The sequence below is a fragment of the Mastacembelus armatus genome, chromosome 15 (assembly GCF_900324485.2).
Source record: "Mastacembelus armatus chromosome 15, fMasArm1.2, whole genome shotgun sequence".
In the NCBI taxonomy this organism is placed as follows: Eukaryota; Metazoa; Chordata; class Actinopteri; order Synbranchiformes; family Mastacembelidae; genus Mastacembelus; species Mastacembelus armatus.
In genome coordinates this window covers 21,385,627-21,406,850 of record NC_046647.1, presented here as the reverse complement: position 1 = coordinate 21,406,850, position 21,224 = coordinate 21,385,627, and the positions used below count along the sequence as shown (strand labels likewise).

Sequence of the window (21,224 nt, the reverse complement as noted above, 5' to 3'; positions counted from 1 at the left end):
TGTGTTTGTATTCTGACAAACACAGAATGGTTTACACATTTCACTCAAATATCCAGCTCATTGTTGAAAAACTTTATTGGTCACTAATACAGAAAACACAAAGGACTACTGAGCATGCTCAAACCTCAGCTTATGATTTCAGCACATGGACTCCTGGGCTTATCTCCACAATTGCTGCACTAATTGAAAAAAAAAACAAAAACAAAAAAAAAAACGACAAAAGTTGAAAACGTCAGAGGGAGAGAGAGCGACTAAACATGTTTGTTTCAGAGCAGCTACGAGCTTGGTGACGTGCAGTTTTAACGTGTTGCTCAGTATTTCTGAGCGTTGTTGAGCAGGGATTCCCTCTCCATCAGCAGCTCTCCGTATCTCTGCTGCAGTTCTCGCTCTCGCTCCATCTGCCTCTCCACATCCTCCCGCAGAGCCTAAAACACAAACACACCCTGGTCAGGCCAAAAAAACCAAAAAGTAAACTTTCAGCTAAGTGCACACCTGTACAGTGTGTAAATGTTTTACCTCTTGTCTCCTGGGAATAGCAGTATCTTCTTGTCTTTTCAGCTGAGTGAATGTCTGGAGCTCTGTGGCGGCCTGCTCCACCTAGTGGACACAACAAGTATAACACGATTGTAATTTCAGGTCGACACTGAAAAAAGTTTGCATCCTCTTAATTTAAAATGGTAACATGATATATAAATCATATTCAATTGTTACAAATGTTCCAGTATTATGTTGATTAGAAAATTCTTCTACTCCTGCCATTTCAAATTAAGGCAATGAAAACTTAATGTAATATTTAATGCACATTCAGATTGTCCAAATGTATCATCAGAAAAATATAAAATACTTAACATACCATTGTCCTTTACTCCTTTTGCCATTTCAAAGTAGGTAAAAGGACTTTTTCACCACATATTTTACTAAGGCGTGAACAGCGTCATTTTCAGCACTTATAATACTACGTCGTCCAAACCATAATGTTCACCGCAAGCTACGCTACAGCATCATTTTCCCACCATGCTACACTTTCTTCAGCTTGTGTTCAATATGGATTCAAGCTAAACTTATACTCAGTGAAAAAAAAAAAAAAAAAAAAATCTTTGTAGGTGCAGTGAAAATGTACCTGTTCCCAGAGTTCATTGTGTTGCTTCAGGAGCCCCAGCGCTCTGGACTGAAACCCCCCCAGTAGGATTTTGAGTTTCTTCTCTAGTTTAGCTGCTCTCCTGGCCTCTGCCGTCATGTGACCACGATTCACCTGGAGGGAGACAGATACAGCAGCCTCAGTGTTTGGACTACAGGTCTTATGCAAGATTCTTGGGTCAAATGTGCCACTAGAGTCATTTCTGGATGAGTTTTAACGTGTTTAAATGGTCAGTGAACTCTTTACGTATTCTTACCTCTAGTTTTTTCTCCAGGCTTTCAATACGGTCTTTTTTTGAAGCCAGGTTAGCTCTGGTATATCGGTTCTGACCTGGTAAATACAACACCTGCACAAAGACAGAAACAGATAAATAAAACCTTCATCTCATATGAGAATGGCAGCAGCTCAAGTCCACCTTCGGAACAATTTCAGAGTTGGCTTGTACTTTAGTAATGTAGGTGATGAAAACTGTGCCTTTTCATTTTGGGAGAGGGATGCTCACCTGTCCATAGCATTCCTCCCACACCTGGCTGTAGGCCTCCATGCTCAGATCACCATGGCCCATTCCTGCCTTCACCACCTCCATCTCTCCTGCCAGCAACACCTTTGCCTGTTCATGAATATGTCACACAAAGGCAACACCATTAACACAACACTATAACTGCATACTGGTTACCCTGAAACAATCTGTCAGCCATCAACACCAGCTGAGACTATTATCTGTTACCTGCTCCATGTCCTCTGTGCTGATTGGCTTGTAGGTGTGTGTTTCCAGGTAAGTTATGTGTGATGCGTTGTTAGATGCAGATGTGGGGCCTCTGGATTTTCCACGTTGCAGCTGATTGACTGCGTTGGCTCCCGGGTGGTGCAGGCAGTCATGGTGCAGCATGGTGATCATTTCCTGCTTGATCAGCTCCTCGGCCATCTGCAGGTCAGACAGCGGCTCCATGGAGGCGGGACGCAGGACAGACTCGTTTACCTGCAGACATAGATGGTGACAAACTGACATCGTCGTGCTGAGAAGAATGAAAACGCTGATTTTTCAAACCGATCACACAATAAAAGCAACTTTCACACCGACCTACAGTGTCTAAATGACTGTTCGGCTCATGGAGACACTGGTTCAATGGTGACATTTGATCACTATATTTAGTACAATATCAAAGTACAAGTGGCAGTGTTTGTCACTGTTCACAGTCTGATCACTTCATGTTTGTTTCTGCAGGGAAATTTCACTGAACAGAAAATAGAGTGAGTGACTTTAGACAGGAGAGCTTAAAATTTGACAAAATTTGACATTTAATGCTGCTTAAGAATGATTTCTTGGTTTTACAGTTTTATTATGTGTTTCTTCCTTAACCCTCAGGGGTCGACGAACGCGCCAGTATGTTTTGTGGCATCTTCTCCTGATAACGCCGAAACAAACGTAAATTACTCCGTCAATTCTGGTCGTACAGATAAGAGCAATATATCATTCGAATCTGTAAAGGGTCTAGCTCTCATAATAACAAAATGCTGTGCTTTTGTAAAATAAAGAAAGCAGACAGAGTGGGCTCTGTTTTCTCTCTTCACACACATAAATAAAACAACCAGAATCTCAGCAAACACTTGCCTCATAAAAATAAGAAATATATGGCTTGAAAGCTTGAAATGTTTTCTTTGAAATGAATTCAACTCGAAAACAAATCATCACTTTTTATTTAACCCGCATGAATGTAAGGAGAAGTACGTTTTCTCCTGTCTCACCTCATTACAGCTAATTTGGCTCATTTTTTTAATATTATATATATATATATATATTATATTTTATATTGCAGGTCTTTGTCTTCTCAGGTAAATCACATGACTATTCACATATTATTGTAGCCCAGTTTGTGCTGATTACAGTGTTATCAGACTTTAGCCATTAATATGTTTAAAAGCAACTGAAAAAAAGCACAAATGTCAGGACATGTCAAAACTTGTCCAGGGCCCCAAAACCCCCTTAGACCCCAGAGGGTTAATCCAGAAATTTTCCCACTGTCCAGGACCTCAAAAGGGACTTAAGACGTTTTGTCAGTGGTGTTAACACTGCCACCCAGAATACACCATCAGGGAGTGTGTTTCTTACCTCAGTAGGTCTGGGGAGATGCCTCTGAACAGCAGTGTGTCGCAGCTTCAGCTCCTTCTCTCTTTCTGCCTCCCGCTGAGCCTAAAACACAGTCGGTCTTAGCTTGGCAAGTCTTACTTGACCTACATAGCCCCGCATGCCCATAATAAAAGTCTATGAAGTGCTACGATGTGGTTTGTGTATATGCGTGAGAATTTGTACACACACCTGTTTGCGTGCCTCCACGTCGGCCGAGTCCTCGACGAACCCGGCCTCCATCTCCGTTTCTTCGAGTTCTTTCTCTGCATTTTCGGGAAGAACAATCTCAAAGTCGTTTTTGGGAACGGGCAGTGACATCAGGCCCTGACGCAGCTGCTGCAGGCTTTCCCTTTGCTGTGTGTGGAGGAGAAAGGCAGCAGTAAACTTCCCATTGATTCACTCAAGTATTACTTATTTGTTTTTTTTTATTTATTTTGGCATCATAAGCGTGTTTACCATGTGTTTAGCATATGCAGGATCAGCCAGTTGCTCCTCACTGTTAATGTTCAGTTTGTCTCTTAGTGGCGTACGGCCGGGGGTCAAACCTGGGGTCACAGCCCCACGTGGGGTCATCCCTACTCCGGCTTGAGGTGTCATGCCCTCTGACCCCTGACCTGGTCCAGGAGTTCTGTAAGAGATGACACGAATGTGAACTGGTTTGTCATTTAGCTGCACAGTGTTATATGAGAGGTGACAGCACTGCTGACCTGAACGGTGTGCTGAGAACTGTGTTGGGCGTTTGGACCTGCTGCCGCTGAGGTGTCACTCCACTGAAATCACTCTCGTGCAGTGGAGTGTTCAGGCCTCCCTTCAGAGGAGTGTCGATGTTGGTCAGAGCCATCAGGTTCTGGGCTTCCTGCAAACACACACACACACAAACATTAAATATTTGACACACAAAGGTATTGCTGATTCCAAGATCATGTGTGTGAGCACTCCCACCACCAGACTTCAGTAATATATGCCTCCAATATTGTTCCACTGACTCAATTCAGAATTGTAACTCCTGAGCTTAAGGAAACTAAGTTTCCTGTTCCACAAACAGAGATAATTTAAACTGAGTCAGTTATTGTTGTAACTTAGTCGCTGGGAGGTTTTCTTCAAGAACTCTGAGTTACTGTGTCTCCTCCATTAATAAAGTCAGAGCTGAACTAATTCTGATCAGCTGTTCTGGAACCAAAAAAATCAGTTTCCCCATAGAACTGAAATAAAAGATCTCACCCTATTTTAAGGCAATTTTACAAATAAATGCAGACAGTTTGTAAAACTTAAGTCTGTTTCTTGAATGTAAACAGAATCTAAATATTTTTGCATTTTACACAAGAATTTTTGCTCAGAAATCAAAAAAGAAAAATGAAAACAAAACAAAAAGAATCAAAAGATCAGTGGACGATGTAAAAACTCACTGTTTCTAAAAAATACTCCTAAAAGACACAGTGGGGCTCAAAGGCTGTATGTATATTCACCTACCATGTGGCACTTTATGCCAATGAAGATACATGGCACATTGAAAGTGTGTGCTGTGTTACCTGCAGTATCCTGTCCTGGGCAGCGGGGGTGCGAGGTGTGCGGAGACCTGTACTCATGGTGTTGGTGACGCTGTACTCTGACAAGAGAGTGGAGGAGGCCATGTTACTGCTTTCGCTCTCTTCAGCAGCTTGACGGGCGACCTCACTCGCCACTCCCAATTTGACCACTTCCTCCAGCTCTGCATCATTGATCTATGGAGAACATTGAATCAAGCATGAGTACATGCAGTACGTGTAACAGAGATTTAATAAAAGGCCTAACTAATGAAGACCATCTACAGGACAACTTGGACCTAGTACAGTAAAAGACTTTTCAGACAAAAAAGTTAAAGCATCAGTGAGTAGTAAATACCTGTGGTGCAGGTAAAACCAGTTTGGAGCGTTTTTTGGTGAACTCGGCGACTCCGCTGGTCTGGAGGATGGCAGACGGCAGATCACTTTCTTTCTTCTTCTTTATCTTCTGTTTATCTTTCTTCCTGTCCCTCTCCTCACGCTCGCTGTACAAACACACACACAATAAACAGGTAAAATGTATGAAAAAATATTCCTCTGTTAGTTTCACTCTTTTGAACTTCTTGACATTACATTTGTATAGAAAATGCAAAGCAAAGGTGTCAGCTAACGGTTAAAGCGCGTTGTGTGTTGTAACGCTGCCATGTGTTCACTGTACATAAAATACAGTGTTACTGACTTGCGAAGTTCACCGTCCAAATGCTGCTGTCTGAGTCGCTTAAAGTTTGGCTCCAGACCGTCGTACTGCTCCATGCTGGTGTCATAGAAACCCTTGAAACACACAATTTAAAAATAAATACAGTAATTTGCAACTTTAAGTTGCAAATGGTCTAGATGTGTTGATTCCAGATTAATCAGTGGTTACCGGTGCAGGTTTCTTTTCAAAGGGGATTTCGGCATTGTAGTCCACTCCTCTCTTCTTCTTCCTCTTCTTCTGAACATCAATTCCTGCTGCTCTCAGCTCCCTGCGCTTCTGCAGAGCAGCCAGCCGCCTGCAGTACAGAGTGAGAGACACTCCATTAATGCCTATTTTTGTTTTCTTCGCTTTCCCATCCCTAAAGTTTCAAATAAAACATCGGACATGACTAAATAAGGTATAACCCATTATGAGTGTGTGTATCTAACCTGGCTTCCTCCAGCTGTTTCTCTCTGGCCTTCCTCTTGGCTTTCTTGCCCTGAGTGTTGGCCAGTCGAGCCCTGGCCTCCGACAACATCTCCAGCTCGTCTACAGTTGGTGGTGCAGACAAACACGCACAATTCATTTGTTTTGTGACGGCACATATGATGCAGTCAGAGCTAAACTGCTGTCTCTTGCAGCCACAAGCATAAAAGAGAACTTGTATTTGATTTATCTACAGTGAGATTGTGGCATGTAAGATTAAAAGTTTAACTGGGTCCTGGGCACATTCCTGTGATAATATTTTTCAAAAAAGGTTTCTAGAGAAGTGCATCGCTTCATCCAACAGTATTCAGTGTGTTAATGTACCTTCGTCCATATCCACAGGGTCTGGTCTGGCAGGTTTAGTTTCAGGATTTGGATCGATCTCTCCTGGTTTTAATTTCCTGGGGTCATCTCCCACTTCCTCCTCATTGTCTCTTTGTGCAGCCTTGTCTCTAAACACACACATTTAAATACACATTAACTGTGACTCAACAACATTTGCAAATATTTTCAATAGACTTTTAAAAAAAAACTAACATTTTTAATGTTTTTTTTAACAAATTACAATTTTAATTCAACGTGCTCCAGACACTGACAGCAAATTCTCCTGCAATAAATGTCAAGTCTTTGGGTATAATATATAACTGATGAAGTTAACAAATAAAACAGTTACTTATGTTCCAGTATATGTTTTGTGCATGTGTGTGCCAGCTCATATAAAACATACAGCAGGTATTCATAGTGCTCCAGACACTGGGCAGCTGTGCGTCCTATGATGGGGGCGATGGTCCTCCACTGAGTGGGCATCAGCTTGGCCAAATGAAGAAGTTTCTCCTCCTCTTCTCTGGACCATTCTGTTTTCTTGATGCTGGGGTCCAACCACTCATACCTGCAGGCAGACAAAAACCCGAACCATGATTAATCAGATAATCTAAGTAGGATGAAAAACAGCAGAGAAAACTGGTACAGAGTGAAGACACACAACCAATGCAGGCAGTTACAAGCAAACTCACACCATACATACAAACAGTGACAGAAATCACACAGATTTCTCTAAAATATACAAAATTAACAGCTTTAACTACATATAGAAGTTTTATATTCACATCACTTTATCAGACTCACCATCTGGCTTTACATTGTTTGGCAGACTTTCGGTGCAGGAGGGAGGCGATACGAGACCACTGGTTTTTCCCATATTTCATCACCGCTGCCTTAAGGATCTCATCCTGGATAATTGAGGAGATTAGAAAAGAGAGAGACAGAAAATATTAGACCCAAATCCAAAAGTTTGATTTTGCCAAGATTTTGATCCAGCCAGTCACAGTTAAAGCCACAGCTGGATTAATTGGCTGCAAAAAAAAGTTGATTTCATGTCCCAGAGGTCAACCAGTACTTTCTAGAACTAAAATGACAATAATCAATTAATTTTATTACTGATTTACTGCTTAAGTCATTTTCTGAGCACAAAAGTCTCTGAAATGTGAATGGTTGCTTGTTCCCTAGTTTTCAATGACTAAACTCAGAATATTTGCATTTTTACAGATGTTAAACATTCACAGAACAACAATGGCCATAAGCTGAACACAAAACAATCCTCAGAAAAACTGGATAATAAAAACAATTGTTGGCTGCAGACTATCAGAACCTCTATGGTGGAATAACTACTTACTCTGCCTGGACCTTCAAACACACAAAAAACATTGAAGAAATATGGAAACAACAACAACAACAACAAAAAAACAACATTGCTTCTGGGACAAGACAAATCCTAATGGTATGATATCATATACTTATTCATCCCAAACACTGCTGACTAGTTACAAATACTATGTATTATTGATCCATTATATGTGTTAGAGCAATCAGGGCACGTTAGCTCAGTTGCTAACATCTGCATTAATGTGTTTTAACGACGCTGCCGTCTTTGCTGTTGCTATTTCTAAGTATCTGGACACAAAACAACTCCACACAAGCTCTACCTAAACTCTCTCGACAGAGCTGGCAGCAACACAAACAAACAGAACTTGCTAAAACGCCGTTTGGGTTAGCAGCTAGCTTCATGCTAACCAGGACCCATAGGTTTGCAATAGCAGGTTAGCTTAAGCAGCTAGCCGTGTAAACACGCACCTCCGTATTGCGCCACACGCCTCCTTTGATCATAATTCGCGGCATCTCGGCGGCTCGGTGCTCTCTCCTTCCTCGACAGAAACGGATCCAAACTGGTGTAAATTTCTGGCGTTCACAGTTTACACTAAAACAAATCTGGACACAGAGCAACGCGAGGGAGCAACGGTCATGCGCTGCACCGGAAACTTGTGTCGCAGAATTCAATAGCTCCGCCGAGATGTATTGTGGGTATGGTAGTTTTAATTGGTGTTGTGTCGAAAACTGTTCCCTCGTGAATCGTACCCCCGTTAGTTTTGAAGCTTTCGTGCAAAAACAGGGTGGTCCACCTGCACATTCACAGACATTTAAAATCCTTTGCTCCCCTTTGGTGAATAGAATGTCTACCCATTTACAACCAGCTGCCATATTACTCTTCACAACTTATTTAACCAAGATATCAGTCATTTTTCATATTGTTTATATAATCAATGTAGTATTGCCTTATCAAGATCACTGTTAAATGCAGTAGCGCCATCTTGTGGGTAGGAATAAACTTACACTTGTCAATAAAGCTAACCAGAGGAAAATTTAGATCATTAAAGTGCAGTAATACACAGATATTTATTCTACTACTACTACTATTATACTGTATACATTTGTATTGGCTAACAGATGAGAACTTGGACTACGTTACTTTTCCACTGTAAAATGTTCAGCACAGTAAAGTCTCTTTAAATCCAAATATTCTTCATGCTTAGTGTCATATTGAAATATAATTAGCAGATTTTCAAACTTTAAATACCAGAATACTACTGTCTCAGTGTATTGGCTCTATATGTCCATATTTGCTGCCTGAATAAGCACCAGAGATCAGTCTGACATCTGAAGCGATGATGTTTTTATTTCATCTCGGTATCTGAAGTACATATTTACTGATTTTCACAAATGATACCAGGCTACATGTTCTTCACACGTTAGCACAACACGGAGAACACTAACATCAACATGACGGCAGACATGCACAAATGAGGCAGTGACAGAAGTAACTGCACTGACCAATCATGGGCCTGAACACAAAGAACCAACCAATTACAATGGGTGACGTTACTTCCAGGTCGGGGGTGAGGAGAAGACAAGGGGAGACAGAGGAAGAGGAGGAACAATGAGGAGAGGAGAGCAGAAAGGGTAATACCTAAGATATTAAGACAAATCGTAACACTGAGCACCATAATAAACAAAAAATTATATTTTCAGTATTAACAGTAAATATCATTAATCTCATAATTAATATTTTTATCCCCTTTAATAACATATATATTTAAATCTCATGTAATTTGCACACTTTCCCATCAAATAGTGTATATTCCTTACTGCAGTGGACACACACACACACTCTGACACACACTCTGTCCCACACACAAACACACCTTTTCTGTCCAGTGTTACGAGAACAATACTGCAGGACCAGGGACACAGGGTCATCTAAAGGTGATTTGAAGGTGATGCTTAGCTGGCTGGGGGGTCACATGCAGACTGATATGTACAACTGTAAACTCCCTCAGGCCCACCCTCCCTCCCCTATCCCCCCTTCATATCTCTGTCTTTATCTTGACACATCTTTACACTCCCTGTCATTCTCCCATCCCTTGATTTAATTAGCAATCCTCCCCAGTCTCACCTTTCATCGGTCTTTATACTCTATACCCTCTTTCCCTCCCCACACTCCCCCTTTGGTCTCCTCCTTCTGCATTTGTCTATTTCAGGTCTCCAGCGTCTCCCTGGATGGTCTTTTTGATGCGGAGTAGCATCGTGGTCAACCACTGGTCTAGACGAGACACAGAGTCGAACTCCTTGACGGCCTCTGTGAACGCCTCGCTGTTCTGCTCCTCGTGGGCTTCTAAGAGTTTCTGTTGTGACAAAACGCAAAGATCACTCCACTAACACAGATGGATAGATGGATGGATGGATGGATAGATGGATAGATGGAAAACAGATTTACCTTTAACAGTTTGAGCTCTCTTGAGTCTGAGAAAGCAGGAAACATCTCCTCATACTTCTCTATGGCCAACTGCAACACACATAACAATGTCAGATTATATATATATATAGATATTCAATCTTAGTATTTCTCCCACTTTCAGCTAATATTTAAAAACTAATGATGACATCATGTGGCAGTGTCTGTTTTTTAGCGTCTCTTACTTTGGCATTCAGTTCGTCCACTATGAAGTGACACAGTGAAGCCTTGAAGAAATATTCTTTAGCGTTGTATTTCAACAGGGGATTGTCCATGGTGCTCATAGCAACCTGTAAAACACACACACACACACACACACACAGTTATTTATTGACTTTTTAAGTCTGAGTGTGATCACATACATGCATGATGTTTTTTTTAATCTATCTCATGTTTTTATTAATGTTTTTAAATGGTTTGACAACAATGCACCATATTTCTGCTGAACATACCTACATGCTGCGTTGCATCAACATCTCTCCGACTCAGCAGACTGCTGCAGTATTTGCTAAAGTAATATTTACTGAATGGAAACTGTATTGATGGTGTTTGCTCAGCTGTTACCTGTTCATAGATTTCAATAGCTTTCTGGTACTGCTCCAGCTGAGCGCTGTAGTGTCCCACCTTCAGAAGACATTTGTTGGCTGAGCTGAAACCCCAGATAAGAAACTCATGAGATAATGTGGGATTACTGCTGCTTTCAACATTACACAGTTTTAAAGAAACAAACTGAATGTAAAAATACATGTTTTTAAGAAATGCTTTCCCTTTACTGTAAGAAAAATATCTTCTAAGGCAAAAAAATCTAAGGCACACCTTTAATGTCTTGTTCTCTGAGAAGAGTAAAGTTTAAATAAATAAAACTAGAACTAGATCTTTAAATCATGTTTTGTTGGATTATCAATCCAAAACCAAAAGATATTTATTTTGCTGTGATAAAGGAAAAGAAAACATGAATACTTGCAATATTTGGCATTTTTTAAGTGAAACTGCTGATTGATTGATTAGATTGATTAGTTTAGTAACTGTTTCAGCTTTAATCACGTATGTGTGTATTTCGTGTTAGTTCTACTCTAAATTCAGCTCATTGACCTGTTAGATTCTTCTCCCTTGTAGTAATCTGCTGCCTGCTCATAGTGGGCAATGGCCTGAAAACAAACACACACACACACACACACGCAAAGCATCATTTCTATTCAGTTTCTGAAAATCTGCATTTTATAACAAAAAAAAAAACAACAACCAAAGAGGAGAGAGAAAGAAATGTGTTATATCTGTTCCTCACCTTCTCAATATCAACCAGCTCCGATTCGTAAATCTCCGCTATAGTGATGTGATGTTTGGCTGCAATCGTGAAGCGGCCCTGCAGCCAACACACACGCAGGGTGTTATTCAAAGGTAACAACTGGGACAGAGTGATGCTGTGGCTGGGGCAGAGCTTACCATGTCAGTGTAGATGTCAATGGCCTGATTTAAGCAGTTGATGGCCTCTGGAAGGAGACAGATAAGAACATCAGGAGAGGAGTAATAGCTCCAAGAAAGCAAAAGAGCCTGCAGAAGCCTTCTGAGCCTACTAAATCAAATTACAACACGTCACTTTCAGCATCCTCCCCCCGTGACTACGAACACACAGTATTTCATTAGGCTCATTGCAGGGAGGCTGGAGAGCTGTTGCAGTATAACCTCAGGATCAGTTTTCCTAGAGCAAACCAGGGAACCATTTTAATCCTCCACAGCTCCACCTCAGGGCCCTGACTCAGAGTGAAGAGCAGCAGCTTCTCCTCTCACCACAGGGGCCACAGGTACTGTACTGGTCAGACTGTAGAAAAACACAGACGCTCAATTTGTGACATCACTTAATGTGCGTCTTGAAGCCTTAATGTGAGTCGTTACTGTTTGGTAACATCTTGGAGGTCCTGTCAAACAAACAAAGACCAATAACTGGACAGATAAATGACAGTGTAGTTCCCAGAGCTGAGAATCCCTCACAGACATTTTCTATATGAACAGACATCACAGCACACTCAATATACTTGAACACCCTGTTTTTGTTTACTTCGATATGTGTTTGTGCTTCACCTGGGAACCCATGTTTCAGGTCATGCTATGAACTGTGGGTAATCCAGACAGTCTGCATAAAGGGCTCAAAATGGCTCAGGGAGAGTCCTCATGCTCTCGAATATCAGACAATGGGACAGTGGGACAGGGGGGTCAGCCGTAAGCCCTGAGAGAATCAGTGGGAATCAGCTCAAAGTTTTGGGCCCTGGGTCTTTCCTCATTTATATCAGTCTTTACAAACCTTACAGAAAACATTATTGGCGTACAATATATAAATTCAACATTACAATCCTCATTTAGAAGAAAATAAGACGAGATAAACAGCTTGCCAAGACTGGATCTCAACTCAGTCGGCCCTGGCCTCAGAAAATGTGACGTCCAAATCCTACATATGACCCTCCAGATGTTCCTCCTTATGTAACTCACGTCTGTTCTATTCCCAATGTTTACATCTCTTTGGAAGTCGAAGCTTAAATTTAATCAGCGGTGCAGAAGAACTAAAGGCCTTTAATGCAGTAAAAGCAAAAACACCATAATATACAAATCCTCTTTTCCAAGTAAAAGTCCTGCATTCAAAATGTTACTACAGTAAAGCTACAAAAGTATCATCATCCAAATGTACTTGAAGTAACCAAAGTAAAAGTAGTCATTGTGCAGAATGGTCAGTGCTCACTCACCTTGTGGGTCGGCCTTCTTGTAGGCATTGCCAGCGTCGACAAAGCTGGTGGCAGAGTCCAGTTTGTTCTGGAGCTGCATGTGGAGCCGAGCTGCCTGGCAGAATGCATTCCCTGCAGCTAGACACACACACACACACACACACACATTTTACAGACAAACAGTATTGTTGTCTGTTTTATAGAAAGGACTCCGGGGTGAAACCAGCACCAAACGGCTGCTAATGTGGCTAACGTGGCTAACGTGGCTAACGGCTGCCAGTCTCATCAGATAGTAGGTTGGTTGCATCTTGTTTTATCCAAAAGCTTTTTTTTCCTGTGTGTTTCTGTTCAAGCTGGACTTTACAAAGACTTTTCCTTCTGTCCGATGCTGTTTCACAACTGAAATAAAACTAAAAACCATAAAATACACGTATTGTTTTTAAAAATTGTACAGCATTTAGAGCCACTGTTATTAGATACTGATTAACTTCCATTCAGGTGCATCCACAGGCCAGTAAATGATCCCCCTTTGTTTTCTTCATGTGTTTCCTGTAGCTGCCTTGTTTGGTCTAACAAAGATATTCAGTTCATTATCATATAGCACAAGGGAGATCAGCATTTCCTCACATTGAAGAAGCTGTGCCCATAAAATGACTTTGGCCAGTTCGTTTTCCATCAGTGATCGGTGCAGCTCTGTGTTACCTAACGGCTAAATGAATATAAAACACTGCTGATGAGCGAATATGTTGTGGAAGAATGTTGTGTCCTCAAACAGATCCGCTCTGACGGTGTTTCACACTTTAGTCAAGTGTTTGCTGTGCACTGCATGTGTAGGTACATATTACAGATGTGCTACAGTTATTCAAAAGGTATAAACTTTGTGTCATTTTGAATACTTATAATTAATATTATTAATTAATTATTATATTAATATTTATACTTAATAAAATTAAAAATCCAAACTCATCTTGTCCTGTCATTTATACATCAAACAAGGCATTTAATATTCCAAAAAATGACCAAATATGACGTTATGTTTTATTTTATTTTTTTATTTAGGAATTTGGTTTGATTTATTTTGATGCAGTTTGGTTTGATTTTAAATGCCCAAATGAAATTTATGTTTTAACTGGGATCCAGATCAGCAATAGGGTCCAGCCCAAGCTCTCTAAGAAGACGAGGAAAAACTCCGCCATGACCCTTGGGCCAGTTGAAGGGACACGGGAAGAAACCTCGGGAAAGGCAATTCAGAGAGAGATCCCCTCTCCACAGACGGCTGGGGGGGTGCACTTGTATATTTGTGAGGAGCAGATCAATTTAGAGTCACCAATCAAACTAAGCTGCAGGTCTTTAGACGTGGGAGGAAGCCGGAGCACCCGGAGAGAACCCACGCAGACACGGGGAGAACATGCAAACTCCACACAGAAAGGCCCGGGATCAAACCTGGAACCTTCTTGCTGTGAGGTGACAGTGCTAACCACTGCCCCCACCGTGCCGCCCTTGACAAACTTTTCTGGAGTACAAACAAGATTTGCTTGTACTGTATAGTCCTCACAAATATACAGGTGCAGATGTATTTGTGTTTTCACTTCCTATTGCTGATCATGGGGATGAATTTTTTGTACCACTTCTTTTTCTTTTTGGCCAGTTTGTTCTCCAGCCCTTCTAGCTGGGCTCTCAGAGACTGCCCTGTTGTCTCCCACTGCTGCTCCTTCTCCTGCAGAGCCTTGTTGAATTGCTCCTCCAGGGAGGTTTTCTCCTGCTGCCACTGGAGATGTTGACTGTCCAGCTGGTCTTTGGCTTCTTTTAAGGCAGTCTGAAACTTGGTCCTGTCCTCTTTGTGGACCTTTAGTTGGGACAGATAACGGTTTTTGTAGATGGTCACATCTGCCTCAAGTTCCAGTTTGTTCTCCTCCCATTGCTCACGTTCGGTTTTTAACTTTTCCTCTGCTTCCTTCAGAGCAGCAGTCAGTGTATTGGCCTCCTGCAGGTGAGTCAGACTGGAGGCTTTGAGTTTTTCCAGCTGCTCCTCCAGGGAGGTTTTCTCCTGCTGCCACTGGAGATGTTGACTGTCCAGCTGGTCTTTGGCTTCTTTTAAGGCAGTCTGAAACTTGGTCCTGTCCTCTTTGCAGATGTTTACTTGGGACAGATAACGGTTTTTGTAGATTTTTACATCTACGTCAAGTTCCAGTTTGTCCTCCTCCCACTGGGCACGTTCGGTTTTTAACTTTTCCTCTGCTTCCTTCAGAGCAGCAGTCAGTGTACTGGCCTCCTGCAGGTGAGTCAGACTGGAGGCTTTGAGTTTTTCCAGCTGCTCCTCCAGGGAGGTTTTCTCCTGCTGCCACTGAAGACGTTGACTGTCCAGCTGGTCTTTGGCTTCTTTTAAGGCAGTCTGAAACTTGGTCCTGTCCTCTTTGCAGATGTTTACTTGGGACAGATAACGGTTTTTGTAGATTTTTACATCTACGTCAAGGTCCAGTTTGTCCTCCTCCCACTGGGCACGTTCAGATTTTATCTGTTCCTCTGCGTCCTTCAGAACAGCAGTCAGTGTATTGGCCTCCTGCAGGTGAGTCAGACTGGAGGCTTTGAGTTTCTTCAGCTGCTCCTCCAGGGAGGTTTTCTCCTGCTGCCACTGAAGACGTTCACTGTCCAGCTGGTCTTTGGCTTCTTTTAGGGAAGTCTCAAACTTGGTCCTGTCCTGTTTGCAGATGTTTCGTTGGAACAGAAAACGGTGTTTGTAGATGGTCACATCTGCCTGAAGGTCCAGTTTGTCCCCCTCCCACTGGACACGTTCAGTTTTCAACTGCTGTTCAACTTCCTTCAGAGCAGCAATAAGTTTATCGACCTCCTGAGTGTGACTGGCCTCTTTCCGGTCCTTTGCAAATGTGCATTTGCTCTGCAGGTCCTGGATGTTGTTGGTCTGCTTCCCTCTCTTCCTGGCCTTAGTCAGCTCATCTTTCAGTTGTTTAACGTGACTCTCTGAAGAGGTCACTTTTCCCACAGCTTCTTCTAGCAGAGCTTTCAGCTGACAGATGGTCTTCTGCATCTGCTCCCTCTCATCAAGATAGCCGGCCAGCAAATCCTCCTGTATATCCAGGTGGACTCTGCCCTCAGTCTGACTACTGGAGAGCCTGGCTTCGCTGTCCTTCATCTCGGTCCTTAGTTGTTCCTCCAGGACGCTGAGGTAAAATGATGTAGGTGGTGTGCTCTTTATCATGGATTCTTCCATTTCTCCGATTTCTGTCGATCTCGTGGATCTTGTCTTCTGTAGTGTGAACTGTGTACTTCGCTTCATGTGAAACTCAGTGTGAAACAGTTTCTCAGCTCCAGCATTAATAAACAGATCTTGTGACATCAGATTCCTTTGTGACATCAGATTCCTTTGTGACATCACACATTCCGTTCCTTTGGTCTTCATCCACATGGTTAAAAAAAATGGCTGCTATGGTGGTTGCCATTGGATACCATCTAACTTATGCTTCACTATGTGAATGTGATCATTTCTAAGATGGAGTCAGCTGCCGATAAAGGAATAAAGGATTCTGTAAATGTAAATGTCATGTTTGTACTATTTTAAAACAACAAAAATGTAAATGCTGCTAGTTTCATGTGGTCCTGACATTCAAACTGACAGCACACACACACACACACACACATATATTTCTTTTCTGGTTTGTAGTTGCACTGAATCAAAAAAACACATCTAAAAAGCTAAATTCTGCTCAGCGTGAGCTATTTTTAGCACACACTGGTTTCTGTGTCTGTGAATGTCTTTTTATTTTTTTCCAAATTCTTCATGTTAAACGTATTAAATGTTTACACAAATCCACTGTATCCTTATGCCCAAAGCTCTTATTGGACTTATTTTATTTATTTATTTTCCAGGATTTGTGTGTGTGTGGGTGTTTGTGTGTGGGTTTTTGTTTATTTGTGCACATATTTGTGTGTTTGAATATGAAAGTAATATGTGTGTGTGTGACCTACCGCTCCAGTTCTTTGCCATCTTAAACATGTTGGCCGCTCTGGCGTACATTTCACAGGCATCCTCCACCTTATGGTTGCCCCTGTAACACACACAACATATTAGGGGAATCACACGTCTGATCTTGAGGAATGAGTTACTGAGCTTGGAAGTCTTCACTAATGTGGACTGTATAATTTACTGTATAATAACAGTGTCAGTGGAAACTAAAATCATCATCCCATGGAGGGCTATGTTCAAACTGTAAATCAAAGTGGAAAACTGAAATCACAGGCTCATCCAAATTGCATCCGTTTCATCACTGATTCTCACCATGTGTTAAGATTTCTTAACCACGTTCTCACAGTTACTCAAGTGTGTATGGCCTTATGTGTCTGCACACACGTCCAACAATGTCCGGCCATTCTCCTGATCTCCTCCCAGACCTGGATCAGGGCATCAGTGAGCTCCTGGAAAGTCTATAGTGGTACCTGGTGGTGCTGGATGCACCAAGACTTAGGCGCTCAATTGCACTTAGATCAGGGGAACATGAGGGCCAGTCAATGGCCTTCGTATATGCCTTCGTCACCCAGGAACTTCCTGCATACTCTGGCCACATGAAGCCGGGCATTGTGCCGCACCAGGAGGACCCCAGAGCCCCAGGGCCCAGTGCAAGGGCTGACAGTCAGTATGAGGATTTCATCCTTGTACCACTGGCTATGACATAGAGGTTTGTGTGGCCCTGCAGGTATATGGCTCCCCAGACCGTCACTGACCCCCCACCAAAACCTGTCACACTCGATGATGTTACAGGCAGCATAATGTTCGCCACAGCACCGGCAGACTTGTTCATGCCAGTCAAATGTGCTCAGTTGGAACCTGCTCTCATCTGTGAAGGGAATGAGGACATGCCGACTCTGGTGTTCTCCAGGGATGCCAATCGAGCTGCATGTGCTGGGCTGTGAACACAGGTCGTACTAGGGGGTGTCGGGCCGTCATGCCAGCCTCGTGGAGTGTGTTTCTGACAGTGTGGTCAGGATCGTGCACACCAGGAAACCCAGGTGAAAGTGACTGATGCTTCCTAAATGGACAGATTGATATCCTCGATGTTTAACTGATTTAGTGTTGAGCAGTTCATTTCATCATCATATGAGCCTCATTTATGCATCTGAATGACACAGTGAGATTTCAGGCCACGTAGCTGCTGCACGAACTAGTTCACAGAGTGTTTTCATCACTCTCCACAGGACAGAGCACTGGCTTTGCAGCTCTAGAGATGCTTTAGAGATGAGTGTAGATGCACATCTTCTAGAAACAAATAAATTCCACATGCTTTCAACACTTTGAGTAAATTGTGCTAATCTACTACAGATATTATTGGCATTTTGAAAAATTATAATCTCTACCTGCACCAGGTACTGCAGGTATTGTATTAGTAAAATGGCATGTACTGTCCCCACTTTTCACTGAGATACACTGGATGATCATAATCTCTGTCACTATGTGCCCCCAACTGAATTTCCTTCTATAACATGAGGCGGAGGCTCATTAAAAAAAACATGCTGGTACCAATGTGGGCAAAACAGATGTGACCCAGTTCAGTTCCCCAGTTTGTTAACAACCTTATTTATCTACAGTTCGGTTCTGACCTGGTAAATACAACACCTGCACAAAGACAGAAACAGATAAATAAAACCTTCATCTCATATGAGAATGGCAGCAGCTCAAGTCCACCTTCGGAACAATTTCAGAGTTGGCTTGTACTTTAGTAATGTAGGTGATGAAAACTGTGCCTTTTCATTTTGGGAGAGGGATGCTCACCTGCCCATAGCATTCCTCCCACACCTGGCTGTAGGCCTCCATGCTCAGATCACCATGGCCCATTCCTGCCTTCACCACCTCCATCTCTCCTGCCAGCAACACCTTTGCCTGTTCATGAATATGTCACACAAAGGCAACACCATTAACACAACACTATAACTGCATACTGGTTACCCTGAAACAATCTGTCAGCCATCAACACCAGCTGAGACTATTATCTGTTACCTGCTCCATGTCCTCTGTGCTGATTGGCTTGTAGGTGTGTGTAGTTATGTGTGATGCGTTGTTAGATGCAGATGTGGGGCCTCTGGATTTTCCACGTTGCAGCTGATTGACTGCGTTGGCTCCCGGGTGGTGCAGGCAGTCACGGTGCAGCATGGTGATCATTTCCTGCTTGATCAGCTCCTCGGCCATCTGCAGGTCAGACAGCGGCTCCATGGAGGCGGGACGCAGGACAGACTCGTTTACCTGCAGACATAGATGGTGACAAACTGACATCGTCGTGCTGAGAAGAATGAAAACGCTGATTTTTCAAACCGATCACACAATAAAAGCAACTTTCACACCGACCTACAGTGTCTAAATGACTGTTCGGCTCATGGAGACACTGATTCAATGGTGACATTTGATCACTATATTTAGTACAATATCAAAGTACAAGTGGCAGTGTTTGTCACTGTTCACAGTCTGATCACTTCATGTTTGTTTCTGCAGGGAAATTTCACTGAACAGAAAATAGAGTGAGTGACTTCAGACAGGAGAGCTTAAAATTTGACAAAATTTGTGTTATATGAGAGGTGACAGCACTGCTGACCTGAACGGTGTGCTGAGAACTGTGTTGGGCGTTTGGACCTGCTGCCGCTGAGGTGTCACTCCACTGAAATCACTCTCGTGCAGTGGAGTGTTCAGGCCTCCCTTCAGAGGAGTGTCGATGTTGGTCAGAGCCATCAGGGTCTGGGCTTCCTGCAAACACACACACACAAACATTAAATATTTGACACACAAAGGTATTGCTGATTCCAAGATCATGTGTGTGAGCACTCCCACCACCAGACTTCAGTAATATATGCCTCCAATATTGTTCCACTGACTCAATTCAGAATTGTAACTCCTGAGCTTAAGGAAACTAAGTTTCCTGTTCCACAAACAGAGATAATTTAAACTGAGTCAGTTATTGTTGTAACTTAGTCGCTGGGAGGTTTTCTTCAAGAACTCTGAGTTACTGTGTTTATACTGTATTTATTTAAAATAAATACAGTAATTTGCAACTTTAAGTTGCAAATGGTCTAGATGTGTTGATTCCAGATTAATCAGTGGTTACCGGTGCAGGTTTCTTTTCAAAGGGGATTTCTGCATTGTAGTCCACTCCTCTCTTCTTCTTCCTCTTCTTCTGAACATCAATTCTTCGCTTCTGCAGAGCGGCCAGCCGCCTGCAGTACAGAGTGAGAGACACTCCATTAATGCCTATTTGCCTACCACTGGTTTTTCCCATATGTCATCACCGCTGCCTTAAGGATCTCATCCTGGATAATTGAGGAGATTAGAAAAGAGAGTGACAGAAAATATTAGACCCAAATCCAAAAGTTTGATTTTGCCAAGATTTTGATCCAGCCAGTCACAGTTAAAGCCACAGCTGGATTAATTGGCTGGAAAAAAAAAGTTGATTTCATGTCCCAGAGGTCAACCAGTACTTTCTAGAACTAAAATGACAATAATCAATTAATTTTATTACTGATTTACTGCTTAAGTCATTTTCTGAGCACAAAAGTCTCTGAAATGTGAATGTTTGCTTGTTCCCTAGTTTTCAATGACTAAACTCAGAATATTTGCATTTTTACAGATGTTAAACATTCACAGAACAACAATGGCCATAAGCTGAACACAAAACAATCCTCAGAAAAACTGGATAATAAAAACAATTGTTGGCTGCAGACTATCAGAACCTCTATGGTGGAATAACTACTTACTCTGCCTGGACCTTCAAACACACAAAAAACATTGAAGAAATATGGAAACAACAACAACAACAACAAAAAAACAACATTGCTTCTGGGACAAGACAAATCCTAATGGTATGATATCATATACTTATTCATCCCAAACACTGCTGACTAGTTACAAATACTATGTATTATTGATCCATTATATGTGTTAGAGCAATCAGGGCACGTTAGCTCAGTTGCTAACATCTGCATTAATGTGTTTTAACGACGCTGCCGTGTTTGCTGTTGCTATTTCTAAGTATCTGGACACAAAACAACTCCACACAAGCTCTACCTAAACTCTCTCGACAGAGCTGGCAGCAACACAAACAAACAGAACTTGCTAAAACGCCGTTTGGGTTAGCAGCTAGCTTCATGCTAACCAGGACCCATAGGTTTGCAATAGCAGGTTAGCTTAAGCAGCTAGCCGTGTAAACACGCACCTCCGTGTTGCGCCACACGCCTCCTTTGATCATAATTCGCGGCATCTCGGCGGCTCGGTGCTCTCTCCTTCCTCGACAGAAGCGGATCCAAACTGGTGTAAATTTCTGGCGTTCACAGTTTACACTAAAACAAATCTGGACACAGAGCAACGCGAGGGAGCAACGGTCATGCGCTGCACCGGAAACTTGTGTCGCAGAATTCAATAGC

The 21,224-nt window shown here is 42.3% G+C and overlaps 2 protein-coding genes across 4 annotated transcripts; both read right to left on the bottom strand.

Moving 5' to 3' along the window:
* Positions 1 to 57: 57 nt before the first annotated feature.
* Positions 58 to 21,090, bottom strand: cdc5l (CDC5 cell division cycle 5-like (S. pombe)). Of its 2 annotated transcripts, none has more exons than XM_026308667.1 (19): positions 21,017 to 21,090; positions 7,095 to 7,198; positions 6,697 to 6,858; positions 6,294 to 6,421; positions 5,933 to 6,032; positions 5,673 to 5,799; positions 5,487 to 5,578; positions 5,148 to 5,292; positions 4,796 to 4,987; positions 3,974 to 4,122; positions 3,723 to 3,894; positions 3,456 to 3,620; positions 3,249 to 3,329; positions 1,866 to 2,117; positions 1,641 to 1,748; positions 1,395 to 1,484; positions 1,121 to 1,252; positions 517 to 597; positions 58 to 425 (listed from the first exon to the last, which is right to left on the bottom strand). In XM_026308667.1, the coding sequence occupies exons 1-19, from the start codon at positions 21,059 to 21,061 to the stop codon at positions 312 to 314; spliced, it is 2,439 nt and encodes an 812-aa protein (XP_026164452.1). In that variant the 5' UTR covers positions 21,062 to 21,090; the 3' UTR covers positions 58 to 311. The 2 variants fall into 2 exon arrangements, with proteins under 2 accessions (XP_026164452.1, XP_026164451.1); XM_026308666.1 differs by lacking the exon at positions 21,017 to 21,090 and adding an exon at positions 8,100 to 8,284.
* Positions 8,955 to 21,154, bottom strand: LOC113131443 (beta-soluble NSF attachment protein-like). 2 transcript variants are annotated; one of them, XM_026308671.1, is made up of 14 exons: positions 21,017 to 21,154; positions 19,913 to 20,021; positions 19,406 to 19,554; positions 18,817 to 19,059; positions 18,592 to 18,699; positions 16,794 to 16,873; positions 12,831 to 12,947; positions 11,539 to 11,585; positions 11,381 to 11,458; positions 11,188 to 11,243; positions 10,660 to 10,744; positions 10,281 to 10,385; positions 10,078 to 10,146; positions 8,955 to 9,985 (listed from the first exon to the last, which is right to left on the bottom strand). In XM_026308671.1, exons 5-14 carry the CDS (start codon positions 18,597 to 18,599, stop codon positions 9,833 to 9,835), a joined length of 798 nt encoding a protein of 265 aa, XP_026164456.1. In that variant the 5' UTR covers positions 18,600 to 18,699; positions 18,817 to 19,059; positions 19,406 to 19,554; positions 19,913 to 20,021; positions 21,017 to 21,154; the 3' UTR covers positions 8,955 to 9,832. The 2 variants fall into 2 exon arrangements, with proteins under 2 accessions (XP_026164456.1, XP_026164457.1); XM_026308672.1 differs by lacking the exons at positions 11,539 to 11,585; positions 16,794 to 16,873; positions 18,592 to 18,699; ... (2 more) ...; positions 19,913 to 20,021; positions 21,017 to 21,154 and having other exon boundaries at positions 12,831 to 13,086.
* Between the last annotated feature and the right edge of the window lie 70 nt (positions 21,155 to 21,224).